Here is a 19,685-nt window from a genome sequence, read left to right as displayed (position 1 = left end):
GACCATAGTGGTTTGGTTGAACTATCTGACCATAGTGGTTTGGTTGAACTATCTGACCATAGTGGTTTGGTTGAACTATCTGACCATAGTGGTTTGGTTGAACTATCTGACCATAGTGGTTTGGTTGAACCATCTGACCATAGTGGTTTGGTTGAACCATCTGACCATAGTGGTTTGGTTGAACTATCTGACCATAGTGGTTTGGTTGAACTATCTGACCATAGTGGTTTGGTTGAACTATCTGACCATAGTGGTTTGGTTGAACTATCTGACCATAGTGGTTTGGTTGAACTATCTGACCATAGTGGTTTGGTTGAACTATCTGACCATAGTGGTTTGGTTGAACTATCTGACCATAGTGGTTTGGTTGAACTATCTGACCATAGTGGTTTGGTTGAACTATCTGACCATAGTGGTTTGGTTGAACTATCTGACCATAGTGGTTTGGTTGAACTATCTGACCATAGTGGTTTGGAACGTCTTCCCCATGTAGAAAGATACAACCTTCATACAGAAGACAAAAGATTGTTTCTGTAATGAGTTCTGACGTCTTCTCTCCTCTCCTCTCTCTCCCCTCTTCACCCTCTCTCCTCTCCTCCCTCTCCTCTTCTCTCCTCTCCCCTCTCTCTCCACTTGTCTCTCCTCTTCTGTCCTCTCCTCTCTCCATCCTCTCTCCCCTCTCCCATCTCTCTCCACTCCTCTCTCCTCTTCTCTCCTCTCCTCTCTCCACCCTCTCTCCTCTCCTATCCACTTTCCTCTCTCTCTTCTCTCCCCGCTTCCCTCTCCTCTCTCACCTCTCCTCTCTCCTCTTCTCACCTCTCCTCTATCCTCTTCTCTCCTCTCTCCTCCTCCCCCCTCTCCTCCTCCCCCCTCTCCTCCTCCCCCATCTCCTCTCTCCTATCCTCTCCTATCCACTTTCCTCTCTCTCTCCTCTCCTCTCCTATCCACTCCTCTCCTCTCCTCTCTCCTCATCTTCCATCTCCCCTCTCCTCTCCTCCCCTCCCCTCTCCTCTCCTCTCCCCTTCTCTCTTCTCTCCTCTCCACCCCTCTCTCCTCTCCTCTCCTCTCTTCCCCTCTCGCCCCTCTCCTCTCCTCTCCTCCCCTCTCGCCTCTCTCCTCTCCTCTCGCCTCTCTTCTCTCCCCTCCTCTTCTCTTCCCTCCCCTCTCCTCTTCTCTTCCCTCTCCTCTCCTCTCTCCAGGCATTCTTCACAGAGAAGTATCAGGGGGATCACCCTGAGGACCAGGAGAAACTGGACAAACTGAAAGACCTGATAGCATGGCAGGTTAGACTGACACACACACACACACACACACACACTGAAAGACCTCATCACATGGCAGGTTAGACTGACACACACACACACACACTGAAAGACCTCATCGCATGGGAGGTTAGACTGACACACACACACACACTGAAAGACCTCATCACATGGCAGGTTAGACTGACACACACACACACACACTGAAAGACCTCATCGCATGGCAGGTTAGACTGACACACACACACACTGAAAGACCTCATCACATGGCAGGTTAGACTGACACACACACACACACACACACACTGAAAGACATCATCGCATGGCAGGTTAGACTGACACACACACACACACACACACACACACACACACCCACACACACACACTGAAAGACCTCATCGCATGGCAGGTTAGACTGACACACACACACTGAAAGACCTCATCGCATGGCAGGTTAGACTGACACACACACACACACACACACACTGAAAGACCTCATCGCATGGCAGGTTAGACTGACACACACACACTGAAAGACCTCATCACATGGCAGGTTAGACTGACACACACACTGAAAGACCTCATCGCATGGCAGGTTAGACTGACACACACACACACACACTGAAAGACCTCATCGCATGGCAGGTTAGACTGACACACACACACACACACACACACACACACACACACACACACACACACACACACACACACTGAAAGACCTCATCGCATGGCAGGTTAGACTGACACACACACACACTGAAAGACCTCATCACATGGCAGGTTAGACTGACACACACACACACACACACACACACACACACACACACACACACACACACACACTGAAAAACCTCATCGCATGGCAGGTTAGACTGACACACACACACTGAAAGACCTCATCACATGGCAGGTTAGACTGACACACACACACTGAAAGACCTCATCGCATGGCAGGTTAGACTGACACACACACACACACACACACACACACTGAAAGACCTCATCACATGGCAGGTTAGACTGACACACACACACTGAAAGACCTCATCGCATGGCAGGTTAGACTGACACACACACACACACACACACACACACTGAAAGACCTCATCACATGGCAGGTTAAACTGACACACACACACTGAAAGACCTCATCGCATGGCAGGTTAGACTGACACACAAACACTGAAAGACCTCATCGCATGGCAGGTTAGACTGACACACACACACACTGAAAGACCTCATCGCATGGCAGGTTAGACTGACTCTACCGTTAAAAACTTCAAGGTCACTTAGAAATGTCCTTGTTTTTGAAAGAAAAGCACATTTTTTGTCCATTAAAATAACATCAAATTGATAAGAAATACAGTGTAGACATTGTCAATGTTGTAAATTACTATTGTAGCTGAATGGAATATCTACATAGGCGTACAGAGACCCATTATTAGCAACCATCACTCTTGTGTTCCAATGGCAAGGTTGTGTTAGCTAATCCAAGTTTATCATTTTAAAAGGCTAATTGATCATTAGAAAACCATTTTGCAATTATGTTAGCACAGCTGAAAACTGTTCTTCTGATTAAAGAAGCAATAAAACTGGCCTTCTTTAGACTAGTTGAGTATCTGGAGCATCAGCATTTGTGGGTTCGATTACAGGCTCATACTGGCCAGAAACAAAGATCTTTCTTCTGAAACTCGTCAGTTTATTCTTGTTCTGAGAAATGAAGGCTATTCCATGCGAAAAATTGCCAAGAAACTGAAGATCTTGTACAATGTTCTGTACTACTCCCTTCAAAGAACAACACAAACTGGCTGAGTTGGAGGCCCCGGTGCACAACTGAGCAAGAGGACAAGCACATTAGAGTGTCTAGTTTGAGAAACAGACACCTCACAAGTCCTCAATTGGCAGCTTCATGAAATAGTACCCGCAAAACACCAGTCTCAACGTCAACAGTGAAGAGGCGACTCCGGGATGCTGGCCTTCTAGGCAGAGTTCCTCTGTCCAGTCTCAACGTCAACAGTGAATAATTTTGCACGCCCAGTTTTTTAGTATTTGATTTGTTAAAAAAGATAGAAATATCCAATAAATGTTGTTCCACTTCATGATTGTGTCCCACTTGTTGTTGATTCTTCACAAAAAAATACAGTTTTATATCTTTATGTTTGAAGCCTGAAATGTGGCAAAAGGTCGCAAAGTTCAAGGGGGCCGAATACTTTCGCAAGGCACTGTATCATCCTTGAGATGTTTCTACAACTTGATTGGAGTCCACCTGGGGTAAATTCAATTGATTGGACATGATTTGAAAAGCCATACACCTGTCTATATAAGGTCCCGAAGTTGACAGTAAATGTCAGAGCAAAAAACAAGCCACGAGGTTGAAGGAATTGTCCGTAGAGCTCAGAGACAGGATTGTGTCGAGGCACAGATCTGGGGAAGGGTACCAAAACATTTCTGCAGCATTGAAGGTCCCCAAGAACACAGTGGCCTCCATCATTCTTAAATGGAAGAAGTTTGGAACCACCAAGACTCTTCCTAGAGCTGGTCGCCTGGCCAAACTGAGCAATCGGGGGAGAAGGGCCTTGGTCAGGGAGGTGACCAAGAACCTGATGGTCACTCTGACAGAGCTCTAGAGTTCCTCTGTGGAGATGGGAGAACCTTCCAGGAGGACAACCATCTCTGCAGCCCCCAACCAATCAGGCCTTTATGGTAGAGTGGCCAAATGGAAGCCACTCCTCAGTAAAAGGCACGACAGCCTGCTTGCAATTGGCCAAAAGGCACCTAAAGACTCTCAGACCATGAGAAACAAGATTCTCTGGTCTGATGAAACCAAGATTGAAGTCTTTGGCCTGAATGTCAAGCGTCACGTCTGGAGGAAACCTGGTACCATCCCTACAGTGAAACATGGTGGTGGTAGCATCATGCTGTGGGGATGTTTTTCAGCGGCAGGGAGAATAGTCAGAATCGAGGGAAAATTAACGGAGCAAAGTACAGAGAGATCCTTGATGACAACCTGCTCCAGAGCGCTCAGGACCTCAGACTGGGGCGAAGGTTCACTTTCCAACAGGACAACGGACCTAAGCACACTGCCAAGTCAACGCAGGAGTGGCTTCGAGAGAAGTCTCTGAATGTCCTTGAGTGACCCAGCCAGAGCCCAGACTTGAACCCTATCAAACATCTCTGAAGAGACCTGAAAATAGTTGTGCAGCAATGCTCCCCATCCAACCTGACGGAGCTTGAGAGGATCTGCAGAGAAGAATGGGAGAAGCTCCCCAAATACAGGTGTGCCAAGCTTGTAGCGTCATACCCAAGAAGACTCTAGGCTGTAATCACTACCAAGGGTGATACAACAAAGTCCGTAGTAAAGGGTCTGAATGATATTTCATTTTTGTATTTTTTATCAATGAGTAAAAATGTACATTTGTTTTGCTTTGTTTTTATGGGGTATTGTGTGTAGATTGATGAGGGAAAATAACAATTTAATCAATTTTAGAATAATGCTGTAATGTAACAAAATGTGGAAAACAGTAAAGGGATCTGAATAGATTCCGAAGGCCCTGTACCTTGTATTTTTATTTTTAATTTCAAATTTTATGTAATATATTATGTTGCTCTTGTCCATAACTGTTCTGTACTTTGTCATGTGTTTGTACCGCAGCAAGAGTAGCTGCTGCATGTGCAGTAGGTAATGAGGACACACCTCATAAACTAAATGAATCCCCTCCCAGGTGATGCTAACGGAACACAGCACAGAACCTGTGTTTGTTAAAGTTCCAGGGAGAAGCATTCTACAGTTTTAAAGCATTCTACAGTTCTGAAGCATTCTACAGTTCTAAAGCGTTCTACAGTTCTAAAGCATTCTACAGTTCTAAAGCGTTCTACAGTTCTAAAACATTCTACAGTTTTAAAACATTCTACAGTATTAAAGCATTCTACAGTTCTAAAACATTCTACAGTTCTAAAGCATTCTACAGTTCTAAAACATTCTACAGTATTAAAACATTCTACAGTTCTAAAACATTCTACAGTTCTAAAACATTCTACAGTTCTAAAGCATTCTACAGTTCTAAAACATTCTACAGTATTAAAGCATTCTACAGTTTTAAAACATTCTACAGTATTAAAGCATTCTACAGTTCTAAAACATTCTACAGTTCTAAAACATTCTACAGTATTAAAGCATTATACAGTTTTAAAACATTCTACAGTATTAAAGCATTCTACAGTTCTAAAGCATTCTACAGTATTAAAGCATTCTACAGTTCTAAAACATTCTACAGTATTAAAGCATTCTACAGTTCTAAAACATTATACAGTATTAAAGCATTCTACAGTTCTAAAACATTCTACAGTATTAAAGCATTCTACAGTTCTAAAACATTCTACAGTATTAAAGCATTATACAGTTCTAAAACATTCTACAGTATTAAAGCATTCTACAGTTCTAAAACATTCTACAGTATTAAAGCATTCTACAGTTCTAAAACATTCTACAGTATTAAAGCATTATACAGTTCTAAAACATTCTACAGTTCTAAAGCATTCTACAGTTCTAAAACATTCTACAGTATTAAAGCATTATACAGTTTTAAAACATTCTACAGTATTAAAGCATTCTACAGTTCTAAAACATTCTACAGTATTAAAACATTCTACAGTTCTAAAACATTCTACAGTATTAAAGCATTCTACAGTTCTAAAACATTCTACAGTATTAAAGCATTCTACAGTTTTAAAACATTCTACAGTATTAAAGCATTCTACAGTTCTAAAACATTCTACAGTATTAAAGCATTCTACAGTTTTAAAGCATTCTACAGTTCTAAAGCATTCTACAGTTCTAAAACATTCTACAGTTCTAAAACATTCTACAGTTCTAAAACATTCTACAGTTCTAAAACATTCTACAGTTCTAAAACATTCTACAGTATTAAAGCATTCTACAGTATTAAAACATTCTACAGTTCTAAAACATTCTACAGTTCTAAAACATTCTACAGTATTAAAGCATTCTACAGTTCTAAAACATTCTACAGTTCTAAAACATTCTACAGTTCTAAAACATTCTACAGTTCTAAAACATTCTACAGTATTAAAGCATTCTACAGTTCTAAAACATTCTACAGTATTAAAGCATTCTACAGTTCTAAAACATTCTACAGTATTAAAGCATTCTACAGTTTTAAAACATTCTACAGTATTAAAACATTCTACAGTTCTAAAACATTCTACAGTATTAAAGCATTCTACAGTTTTAAAACATTCTACAGTTCTAAAACATTCTACAGTATTAAAGCATTCTACAGTTTTAAAACATTCTACAGTATTAAAGCATTCTACAGTTCTAAAACATTCTACAGTATTAAAGCATTCTACAGTATTAAAGCATTCTACAGTTCTAAAGCATTCTACAGTATTAAAGCATTCTACAGTTCTAAAACATTCTACAGTATTAAAACATTCTACAGTATTAAAACATTCTACAGTATTAAAGCATTCTACAGTTCTAAAGCATTCTACAGTATTAAAGCATTCTACAGTTCTAAAACATTCTACAGTATTAAAGCATTCTACAGTTCTAAAACATTCTACAGTATTAAAACATTCTACAGTTCTAAAACATTCTACAGTTTTAAAACATTATTTTCCAAAGTTCTAGTTTGTAATGAAATCGGTGAGTAAAATAACAGCAGGGTTCTTCTGCCTGCTCTGCACCCTCAGAAAGCCTGGAGGGAGTGTTTACACACCGACACACACGGCAGAGCTTTAATCAGCTCATTGTAGCACAGCCTCTGAGATCAATAACCCCCCCCTCCCCACCCTCTCTTCCTTCTCTCTCCCTCTCCTGTTCTCTTTCACACTAACTTTGTTCCTGGGAATATTGTTATGTCCGTGGGGAATGAAACAAGCTCTAATCTTCCGGTTTTTAACTGTCCAAATATAAACCTGGTGTCAGGAATGTTGTATCGATCTATAGGGAAACACAAAAGGGCGTTTTGTTATTTCAGGGAATCACACACGCACCATTTGCACCATTTGTTATTTCAGCTAGTGATACACAGAATGCTCCATGCCTGCTTTAGTGTATTAGTAGTGGTTGTTCACTAATTGGTTGTGTACTAGAAATGCAGCAGGCTATGACGCACACACACACACCCACACCCACACACACACACACACACACACACACACACACACACACACACACCCACACCCACACCCACACCCACTAGTGCTCAGCGATGAAATGAAATATCGGTTAAATGATTTGAATTCCATTTGGTTTTGTTTTCTGTGAGCTTGATGTGTAGTTTCTGTAGAGATAAATCAGATCAGTCCTGAACTGTGCCGTGTAGTAGGGTGTTGTAGTTTCTGTAGAGATAAATCAGATCAGTTCTGAACTGTGCCGTGTAGTAGGGAGTTGTAGTTTCTGTAGAGATAAATCAGATCAATCCTGAACTGTGCCGTGTAGTAGGGAGTTGTAGTTTCTGTAGAGATAAATCAGATCAATCCTGAACTGTGCCGTGTAGTAGGGAGTTGTAGTTTCTGTAGAGATAAATCAGATCAATCCTGAACTGTGCCGTGTAGTAGGGAGTTGTAGTTTCTGTAGAAATAAATCAGATCAATCCTGAACTGTGCCGTGTAGTAGGGAGTTGTAGTTTCTGTAGAGATAAATCAGATAAATTCTGAACTGTGCCATGTAGTAAGGTGTTGTAGTTTCTGTAGAGATAAATCAGATCAGTCCTGAACTGTGCCGTGTAGTAGGGAGTTGTAGTTTCTGTGGAGATAAATCAGATCAGTCCTGAACTGTGCCGTGTAGTAGGGTGTTGTAGTTTCTGTAGAGATAAATCAGATCAGTCCTGAACTGTGCCGTGTAGTAGGTAGTTGTAGTTTCTGTTTTTTCAATTCCACTTTTTATCGTAAAAGATAAATTATTAAATATAAATATAATTCACCCAGTCTAAATAACAGGTTGTAAAAGATAAATGTGAACTTCGTCATGCAAGCATCAAACGGAACACATCCACAGCCCAACTCATTCCATTAAACCAGTCTAAATAACAGGATGACAACAACAACAACAACAACAACAAACATAAATTGGTGACCTAACAGTTAGACTTGTTTACAATGTACGACATCTCTGGTGAGTAGATGGGAGAAATGTGACATTGTTTAGAAAAAAGACATGCGTGTCAGCTAAGCTAACAGCAGCTCTTTATGATGGCGGCCATGTTGGTTTATGTTTGACAACCGAAAACTCCCTAATCCCAGAATGCCATTCACTATAAGACGCAAATAAACAAAGTCAAAGAAAAAAATGTGTAGTTTGGCCGCTTTTCATCATATTTCAAATCTTCGATTATTACAGTGGGTGTATACAGGAACTGGAACACATGACTTTACAAGTCCTTTACAGTTTTCTGTCAAATCACAAAGCAAGTATAATGTTTTCCCCTCACAGATCATCACCACAAATTACAAAGCCTACAGCCTAGCCTAACCGTAGCGCCAAAGATAAACAGGGTTGCCAGATTTAATTTCATTTGTTGGGGATTTCAAGTCCATGGAGGGTAGAAATGGGGGAAGGTATCGTGGGGGGATACGATGCAGGAAATATTACTATGATGGGGGATTTATCATTAAATTGGGGACAAACACAGGAAAAGATTATAAGCTACATAAAACCCCTTGAAAAGGGGCTGCGGTCTGAACTGGCAACCCTGAGTAACGATAGTTACATTCTCAGTCAGTCGAGGGAACCATCCCTTCATCTCGTTTTGTTAAAACGTCTTTGGTCTGACAGACATTTACGTGACAACCAGAATGCGTTGTATGATGTCAACAAACATGGCGTCACACTGCTAGAAATGACAACACCATGTACAGAAACTATAGTGAGCATGTAATAAGGAACGTAGTTTGATAGGAACACACACGTCCAAAGTTATTATCATTTGTAAGGAAAACAACAATGAAGGCAATGTGGGCGAGTACTTTATCTGGGGAAACACTGGGGGGGTGCTTGGACTCTCATCACAGAGAGAAGTTTGTCCGGCTCAGTAAAGCCTCAAGCATAAATTGGAAATCTTCGACTTCAGTGCATTCAAAACAACTGGTAACTCTGGGGGGGGGGGGGGGGGGGGACATTTTTTTTGCTCCAACTGGGAAAAATCGTTATGATCGGTCATCCAACTCGGAATTCCAACTCGGGAACTCTGTCCTCTTTCTAGAGCTCTGACTTTCCGAATTTAAAGATCACTGACGTAATGATTTGACCTCTTATTTTTCCGAGTTCCCAGTTGACTTGAACACGGCATAACTGTCCTGTTCCATAACAATCACATTTTGGAACCGTGAGTGCATTCTGACATCACAAAAAACAACTGTAACTCACGAGTGAAAAGGTGAAACTAGTCTGGTCTGTGCAGAGACACGGAGGCTCAGAGAACACGCCATCCAGAAGGATAGCAAGCACTTGATCTATGATTGATAGTTGGTATTAATTAAATGCCTTATTCATTTTGAAGAACTAGTTAAATAGTGATAGTGTCAGAGAGCTTAGACAGCAGGTCCTATATGAGATGGTGACTTGGAATTAAATAATAGTCACCAAATATATATTTTTGTTTTTACTAAAGTAGTTAAATAGTTAACTAGTTAAATAGTGATTATGTCAGAGAGCTTAGACAGCAGGTCCTATATGAGATGGTGACTTGGAATTAAATAATAGTCACCAAATATATATTTTTGTTTTTACTAAAGTAGTTAAATAGTTAAATAGTTAACTAGTTAAATAGTGATTATGTCAGAGAGCTTAGACAGCAGGTCCTATATGAGATGGTGACTTGGAATTAAATAATAGTCACCAAATATATATTTTTGTTTTTACTAAAGTAGTTAAATAGTTAAATAGTTAACTAGTTAAATAGTGATTATGTCAGAGAGCTTAGACAGCAGGTCCTATATGAGATGGTGACTTGGAATTAAATAATAGTCACCAAATATATATTTTTTGTTTTTACTAAAGTAACGTGCATAAAATGATGGTTAATAGATGATAAGCAGTAATGGACAGACACAACCATCATGGGATTTTTAATTCATTGTTTTATTCTGTGTTGTTAAAGCATTCAACCCACATAGTGCATAGTGCATTTAATGTATAAAACAAGATAAACATTGAAACCCGATATCCGTGATAATTATTTTGTAATCGAGCCGAAACCGAACCAACCCTCAAAAAGCTATATTCGCTCAACACACACACACACACACACACACACACACACACACACACACACACACACACACACACACACACACACACACACACACACACACACACACTCTTTATTTTAATTGGTGTGTTTTCTTCTATATCAAAATAGGTGATTGTTGTGTTTTACCATTTCTTGCTGAGCACTTGACTGTGAACAGTCTCCTCTAGAAGAAAGTAGATGTCTACCTCGTTCCCTAGGTGACCCATACAGAGTAGATGTCTACCTTGTTCCCTAGGTGACCCATACAGAGTAGATGTCTACCTCGTTCCCTAGGTGACCCATACAGAGTAGATGTCTACCTCGTTCCCTAGTCTAGGTGACTCATACAGAGTAGATGTTTACCTCGTTCCCTAGTCTAGGTGACTCATACAGAGTAGATGTCTACCTTGTTCCCTAGGCTAGGGGACTCATACAGAGTAGATGTCTACCTTGTTCCCTAGTCTAGGTGACTCATACAGAGTAGATGTTTACCTCGTTCCCTAGTCTAGGTGACTCATACAGAGTAGATGTCTACCTCGTTCCCTAGTCTAGGTGACTCATACAGAGTAGATGTCTACCTCGTTCCCTAGTCTAGGTGACTCATACAGAGTAGATGTCTACCTCGTTCCCTAGTCTAGGTGACTCATACAGAGTAGATGTCTACCTCGTTCCCTAGTCTAGGGGACTCATACAGAGTAGATGTCTACCTCGTTCCCTAGGCTAGGGGACTCATACAGAGTAGATGTCTACCTCGTTCCCTAGTCTAGGTGACTCATACAGAGTAGATGTCTACCTCGTTCCCTAGTCTAGGTGACTCATACAGAGTAGATGTCTACCTCGTTCCCTAGGCTAGGGGACTCATACAGAGTAGATGTCTACCTCGTTCCCTAGTCTAGGTGACTCACCAGAGTAGATGTCTACCTCGTTCCCTAGGTTAGCCATACAGAGTAGATGTCTACCTCGTTCCCTAGGCTAGGGGACTCATACAGAGTAGATGTCTACCTCATTCCCTAGGCTAGGGGACTCATACAGAGTATATGTCTACCTCGTTCCTTAGTCTAGGTGACTCATACAGAGTAGATGTCTACCTCGTTCCCTAGTCTAGGTGACTCATACAGAGTAGATGTCTACCTCGTTCCCTAGGCTAGGGGACTCATACAGAGTAGATGTCTACCTCGTTCCCTAGTCTAGGTGACTCATACAGAGTAGATGTCTACCTCGTTCCCTAGTCTAGGTGACTCATACAGAGTAGATGTCTACCTCGGCATGCACACTCGCGCTCACACACACACATTTAGCGTCCTTTTATTTTTAGAGCTGTGACATGCTCTCCTCCTCCTGGGATCTCTGTGGAGTCGTAACCTCTTTGACAATGTACCTTCAGAAAACACTGTTCTTTTGAGTTGACAGGTTGGGGGGGAAGTTTCTCTTTTCCCTCCAATTAGAGTTCTGCAATGTGCCGCTGTTGACTTTCCCTCTGTTTGACTTTGACATGATTTAGTCATCTGAGTGGTTGATGAATAGCCGTCAATACTGTGGCGGTTTCCTGTTGTGCGTGTGGTTTATTGGGGTCAGAAGATGTCACCGGTGTCTGCTGCTGGGTAATTCACTGAAAGACACGTTCACTTTCAGAATGAGGAAGTTGAGGAGGAACAGGCCGGGAATTTAATAGGAATAGTAAACTAATTTTTAGACGACATGTACAACAATCGATTGATTGATTAACAGGGATGCTACACTTCCTTTTAGAGGAGGTGTACCCTACAACAAGTAGGGTTCAAGTCTTGCTGACTATTTTCAAAGATCTCCTCTTGTTGAAGACACAGTATATTTAGTCAGAAACATCAGGTCAGACACGTTCGTTAGTTTTAGACAGAAACAGACATCAGGTCAGACGTGTTCTTTAGTTTTAGACAGAAACATCAGGTCAGAAACATCAGGTCAGACATGTTCTTTAGTTTTAGACAGAAACATCAGGTCAGAAACATCAGGTCAGAAACATCAGGTCAGAAACATCAGGTCAGACATGTTCTTTAGTTTTAGACAGAAACATCAGATCAGACATGTTCTTTAGTTTTAGACAGAAACATCAGGTCAGAAACATCAGGTCAGAAACATCAGGTCAGAAACATCAGGTCAGAAACATCAGGTCAGAAACATCAGGTCAGAAACATCAGGTCAGACATGTTCTTTAGTTTTAGACAGAAACATCAGGTCAGACATGTTCTTTAGTTTTAGTCAGAAACATCAGGTCAGAAACATCAGGTCAGACATGTTCTTTAGTTTTAGACAGAAACATCAGGTCAGACCCGTTCTTTAGTTTTAGTCAGAAACATCAGGTCAGAAACATCAGGTCAGACATGTTCTTTAGTTTTAGACAGAAACATCAGGTCAGAAACATCAGGTCAGACATGTTCTTTAGTTTTAGACACAAACATCAGGTCAGACATGTTCTTTAGTTTTAGACAGAAACATCAGGTCAGAAACATGTTCTTTAGTTTTAGACAGAAACATCAGGTCAGATATGTTCTTTAGTTTTAGACAGAAACATCAGGTCAGACATGTTCTTTAGTTTTAGACAGAAACCTGATGTTTCTGACCTGATGTTTCTGACCTGATGTTTCTGTCTAAAACTAAAGAACATGTCTGACCTGATGTTTCTGACCTGATGTTTCTGTCTAAAACTAAAGAACATGTCTGACCTGATGTTTCTGTCTAAAACTAAAGAACATGTTTCTGACCTGATGTTTCTGTCTAAAACTAAAGAACATGTCTGACCTGATGTTTCTGTCTAAAACTAAAGAACATATCTGACCTGATGTTTCTGTCTAAAACTAAAGAACATGTTTCTGACCTCAGGTCAGACATGTTCTTTAGTTTTAGACAGAAACATCAGGTCAGAAACATCAGGTCAGAAACATCAGGTCAGAAACATCAGGTCAGAAACATCAGGTCAGACATGTTCTTTAGTTTTAGACACAAACATCAGGTCAGACATGTTCTTTAGTTTTAGTCAGAAACATCAGGTCAGAAACATCAGGTCAGAAACATCAGGTCAGACATGTTCTTTAGTTTTAGACACAAACATCAGGTCAGACATGTTCTTTAGTTTTAGACAGAAACATCAGGTCAGAAACATCAGGTCAGACATGTTCTTTAGTTTTAGTCAGAAACATCAGGTCAGACATGTTCTTTAGTTTTAGACAGAAACATCAGGTTAGACATGTTCTTTAGTTTTAGACAGAAACATCAGGTTAGACATGTTCTTTAGTTTTAGACAGAAACATCAGGTCAGACATGTTCTTTAGTTTTAGACAGAAACATCAGGTCAGAAACAACAGGTCAGACATGTTCTTTAGTTTTAGACAGAAACATCAGGTCAGACATGTTCTTTAGTTTTAGTCAGAAACATCAGGTCAGACATGTTCTTTAGTTTTAGACAGAAACATCAGGTCAGACATGTTCTTTAGTTTTAGTCAGAAACATCAGGTCAGACATGTTCTTTAGTTTTAGACAGAAACATCAGGTCAGACATGTTCTTTAGTTTTAGACAGAAACATCAGGTCAGAAACATCAGGTCAGACATGTTCTTTAGTTTTAGACAGAAACATCAGGTCAGACATGTTCTTTAGTTTTAGTCAGAAACATCAGGTCAGACATGTTCTTTAGTTTTAGTCAGAAACATCAGGTCAGACATGTTCTTTAGTTTTAGACAGAAACATCAGCTCAGACATGTTCTTTAGTTTTAGACAGAAACATCAGGTCAAACATGTTCTTTAGTTTTAGACAGAAACATCAGGTCAGACATGTTCTTTAGTTTTAGACAGAAACATCAGGTCAGAAACATCAGGTCAGACATGTTCTTTAGTTTTAGACAGAAACATCAGGTTAGACATGTTCTTTAGTTTTAGACAGAAACATCAGGTCAGAAACATCAGGTCAGACATGTTCTTTAGTTTTAGACAGAAACATCAGGTCAAAAACATGTTCTTTAGTTTTAGACAGAAACATCAGGTCAGAAACATCAGGTCAGACATGTTCTTTAGTTTTAGACAGAAACATCAGGTCAGATATGTTCTTTAGTTTTAGTCAGAAACATCAGGTCAGAAACATCAGGTCAGACACGTTCTTTAGTTTTAGACAGAAACATCAGGTCAGACATGTTCTTTAGTTTTAGACAGATACATCAGGTCAGAAACATCAGGTCAGACATGTTCTTTAGTTTTAGTCAGAAACATCAGGTCAGACATGTTCTTTAGTTTTAGACAGAAACATCAGGTCAGACATGTTCTTTAGTTTTAGACAGAAACATCAGGTCAGACATGTTCTTTAGTTTTAGACAGAAACATCAGGTCAGAAACATCAGGTCAGACATGTTCTTTAGTTTTAGTCAGAAACATCAGGTTAGACATGTTCTTTAGTTTTAGACAGAAACATCAGGTTAGACATGTTCTTTAGTTTTAGACAGAAACATCAGGTCAGAAACATCAGGTCAGACATGTTCTTTAGTTTTAGACAGAAACAGACATCAGGTCAGACATGTTCTTTAGTTTTAGACAGAAACAGACATCAGGTCAGACATGTTCTTTAGTTTTAGACAGAAACAGACATCAGGTCAGACATGTTCTTTAGTTTTAGACAGAAACATCAGGTCAGAAACATCAGGTCAGACATGTTCTTTAGTTTTAGACAGAAACATCAGGTCAGAAACATCAGGTCAGAAACATCAGGTCAGACCCGTTCTTTAGTTTTAGTCAGAAACATCAGGTCAGACATGTTCTTTAGTTTTAGTCAGAAACATCAGGTCAGACATGTTCTTTAGTTTTAGTCAGAAACATCAGGTCAGAAACATCAGGTCAGAAACATCAGGTCAGACATGTTCTTTAGTTTTAGACAGAAACATCAGGTCAGACATGTTCTTTAGTTTTAGTCAGAAACATCAGGTCAGAAACATCAGGTCAGTCATGTTCTTTAGTTTTAGACAGAAACATCAGGTCAGAAACATCAGGTCAGACATGTTCTTTAGTTTTAGACAGAAACATCAGGTCAGACACGTTCTTTAGTTTTAGACAGAAACATCAGGTCAGACATGTTCTTTAGTTTTAGACAGAAACATCAGGTCAGACATGTTCTTTAGTTTTAGACAGAAACATCAGGTCAGACATGTTCTTTAGTTTTAGACAGAAACATCAGGTCAGACATGTTCTTTAGTTTTAGACAGAAACATCAGGTCAGACATGTTCTTTAGTTTTAGACAGAAACATCAGGTCAGAAACATGTTCTTTAGTTTTAGTCAGAAACATCAGGTTAGACACAGCACACACACACACACAGCAGACACACACACACACACACTTACACTTACGTCTGTTAGAGAGGAGAACAGAGCTGTCTCTCTCTGCCAGGGATCTTGTTTGCCTCCTAATGTCAGATGTCTGTTAGAGAGGAGAACAGAGCTGTCTCTCTCTGCCAGGGAGCTTGTTTGTCTCCTAATGTCAGACGTCTGTTAGAGAGGAGAACAGAGCTGTCTCTCTCTGCCAGGGAGCTTGTTTGTCTCCTGAAGTCAGACGTCTTTTAGAGAGGAGAACAGAGCTGTCTCTCTCTGCCAGGGAGCTTGTTTGTCTCCTAATGTCAGACGTCTGTTAGAGAGGAGAACAGAGCTGTCTCTCTCTGCCAGAGAGCTTGTTTGTCTCCTAATGTCAGACGTCTGTTAGAGAGGAGAACAGATCTGTCTTTCTCTGCCAGAGAGCTTGTTTGTCTCCTAATGTCAGACGTCTGTTAGAGAGGAGAACAGAGCTGTCTCTCTCTGCCAGAGAGCTTGTTTGTCTCCTAATGTCAGACGTCTGTTAGAGAGGAGAACAGAGCTGTCTCTCTCTGCCAGAGAGCTTGTTTGTCTCCTAATGTCAGACGTCTGTTAGAGAGGAGAACAGAGCTGTCTCTCTCTGCCAGGTAGCTTGTTTGTCTCCTAATGTCAGACGTCTGTTAGAGAGGAGAACAGAGCTGTCTCTCTCTGCCAGAGAGCTTGTTTGTCTCCTGAAGTCAGACGTCTTTTAGAGAGGAGAACAGAGCTGTCTCTCTCTGCCAGGGAGCTTGTTTGTCTCCTAAAGTCAGACGTCTGTTAGAGAGGAGAACAGAGCTGTCTCTCTCTGCCAGGGAGCTTGTTTGTCAGATGTGTTTAATGAGACAAACGAAGGAGAAAATCTGCTCTAGTAAAACTCTAAACCGGGGGAATGAAATGGAAATGTGCAAACCTATGTGATAGATGTCATCCTGGAGTACCCATCGTAGTCAGCCAATTAGAGAACGGTATCAACACACATACTGCCTTACCAAGCAAAAAGGCATTAACTGCTGTTCGCGTGGAACTGAGGAAAATGTATTTTATTCACCTTGGTTAAATAGTAACTTTATCCAGTTACTGCTAAACATGACCCTCCATTTTCCTCCTGAACACAATACAACAGAGGCAGGATACTTGTCCACATGATTAAGTATGTGTTTAATGTAGCAAAATAAAATGACATTAACTCATTTTCAACACAAACGAGCAGTTTCTGCCTTTTTTGCTTGGTAGGGCAGCACAGGCTGAACACACAGTACTATAATAGTAATGTGTCCCATTTAGCAGACTCTTTTATTCCAAGTGTTATACAGTTTACACACGGATGGTCCCGGGATTCGAACTCACTATCAGGGCGTTGCAAGCTTCATTCTACCAACTGAGCTACAGAAGATCCACAGGAACATGACAAATAGCACATTATCTGTAAACCAAGTGATGGACAGCATATGGGTCAGTAGTTACTGTAGATAGACAGTATATGGGTCAGTATAGTTACTGTGAATAGACAGCATATGGGTCAGTAGTTAATGTAGATAGACAGCATATGGGTCAGTGTAGTTACTGTAGATAGACAGCATATGGGTCAGTAGTTACTGTAGATAGACAGCATATGGGTCAGTAGTTACTGTAGATAGACAGCATATGGGTCAGTAGTTAATGTAGATAGACAGCATATGGGTCAGTGTAGTTACTTTAGATAGACAGCATATGGGTCAGTGTAGTTACTGTAGATAGACAGCATATGGGTCAGTAGTTACTGTAGATAGACAGCATATGGGTCAGTAGTTACTGTAGATAGACAGCATATGGGTCACTGTAGTTACTGTAAATAGACAGCATATGGGTCAGTAGTTACTGTAGATAGACAGCATATGGGTCACTGTAGTTACTGTAAATAGACAACATATGGGTCAGTGTAGTTACTGTAGATAGACAGCATATGGGTCAGTGTAGTTACTGTAGATAGACAGCATATGGGTCAGTAGTTACTGTAAATAGACAGTATATGGGTCAGTAGTTACTGTAGATAGACAGCATATGGGTCAGTGTAGTTACTGTAGATAGACAGCATATGGGTCAGTAGTTACTGTAAATAGACAGCATATGGGTCAGTGTAGTTACTGTAGATAGACAGCATATGGGTCAGTGTAGTTACTGTAGATAGACAGCATATGGGTCAGTAGTTACTGTAAATAGACAGCATATGGGTCAGTAGTTACTGTAGATAGACAGCATATGGGTCAGTGTAGTTACTGTAGATAGACGGCATATGGGTCAGTGTAGTTACTGTAGATAGACAGCATATGGGTCAGTGTAGTTACTGTAGATAGACGGCATATGGGTCAGTGTAATTACTGTAAATAGACAGCATATGGGTCAGTGTAGTTACTGTAGATAGACGGCATATGGGTCACTGTAGTTACTGTAGATAGACGGCATATGGGTCACTGTAGTTACTGTAGATAGACAGCATATGGGTCAGTAGTTACTGTAGATAGACGGCATATGGGTCAGTGTAGTTACTGTAGATAGACAGCATATGGGTCAGTAGTTACTGTAGATAGACGGCATATGGGTCAGTGTAGTTACTGTAGATAGACAGCATATGGGTCAGTAGTTACTGTAAATAGACAGCATATGGGTCAGTGTAGTTACTGTAGATAGACAGCATATGGGTCAGTGTAGTTACTGTAGATAGACAGCATATGGGTCAGTAGTTACTGTAAATAGACAGCATATGGGTCAGTAGTTACTGTAGTTAGACAGCATATGGGTCAGTGTAGTTACTGTAGATAGACGGCATATGGGTCAGTGTAGTTACTGTAGATAGACAGCATATGGGTCAGTGTAGTTACTGTAGATAGACGGCATATGGGTCAGTGTAATTACTGTAAATAGACAGCATATGGGTCAGTGTAGTTACTGTAGATAGACGGCATATGGGTCACTGTAGTTACTGTAGATAGACGGCATATGGGTCACTGTAGTTACTGTAGATAGACAGCATATGGGTCAGTAGTTACTGTAGATAGACGGCATATGGGTCAGTGTAGTTACTGTAGATAGACAGCATATGGGTCAGTAGTTACTGTAGATAGACGGCATATGGGTCAGTGTAGTTACTGTAGATAGACAGCATATGGGTCAGTAGTTACTGTAGATAGACAGCATATGGGTCAGTAGTTACTGTAGATAGACAGCATATGGGTCAGTGTAATTACTGTAAATAGACAGCATATGGGTCAGTGCAGTTACTGTAGATAGTGTAGCAGTAGTGACAGTACCATACACCTTTCCCATAGTGCACTAATGTTGACCAGGGCACTTAGGGTGAAAGGCTGATATTTGGTACACATACCTAATCCTAGAGTTGAGCAGGGTCCATAATGTGTCCAAACAGAAACCTCTGTATCAACGGATCCTCTGCGGTCATTTAACTACATGTACAAAGTGGTACATTGTGTTGGCGTTGTCAGGCCACATGTGTTGAATCAGATTAAAGGCCTGTCTCAGCATCAGGAGGTGTTCTAGAATGTGCAGGTCTTCTATCTGCAGTAACCTAACAGGATTCTGTCACCTAGGGTAACCGTATTCTAATGTGTTGCCATGCCACCACCGTGCTGTTATATCATCCCCTTCCTGATGATGATACTATAAAAAGACACGGGTATCCTGGGAAACGGTGCGGATCTTGCCACAACACTTTCTCTCCTTCAAGCTCTCTCTCTCTCTCACTGTCTCTCTCTCTCTCTCTCTCGCTGTCTCTCTCTCGGTCTCTCTCTCTCTCTCTCACTGTCTCTCTCTCTCTCGCTCTCTCAC

The 19,685-nt window shown here is 40.7% G+C and overlaps 1 protein-coding gene across 4 annotated transcripts in view; it reads left to right on the top strand.

Annotated features, from left to right (window-relative positions):
* Positions 1 to 19,685, top strand: part of LOC110513667 (dedicator of cytokinesis protein 1) — a 636,864-nt gene that overhangs the window by 550,108 nt on the left and 67,071 nt on the right. For all 4 annotated transcript variants that reach the window (XM_090228873.1, XM_090228870.1, XM_090228871.1 and 1 more), the window contains exon 46: positions 1,200 to 1,283. In XM_090228873.1, the coding sequence (XP_090084999.1) occupies positions 1,200 to 1,283 (84 nt within the window). The remainder of the gene's footprint in view (positions 1 to 1,199; positions 1,284 to 19,685) is intronic.

The sequence above is a fragment of the Oncorhynchus mykiss genome, unplaced genomic scaffold (assembly GCF_057628025.1).
Source record: "Oncorhynchus mykiss isolate SJ-2025 unplaced genomic scaffold, ASM5762802v1 scaffold103, whole genome shotgun sequence".
Taxonomy (NCBI): domain Eukaryota; kingdom Metazoa; phylum Chordata; class Actinopteri; order Salmoniformes; family Salmonidae; genus Oncorhynchus; species Oncorhynchus mykiss.
This window is presented reverse-complemented; position numbering and strand designations above follow the sequence as displayed.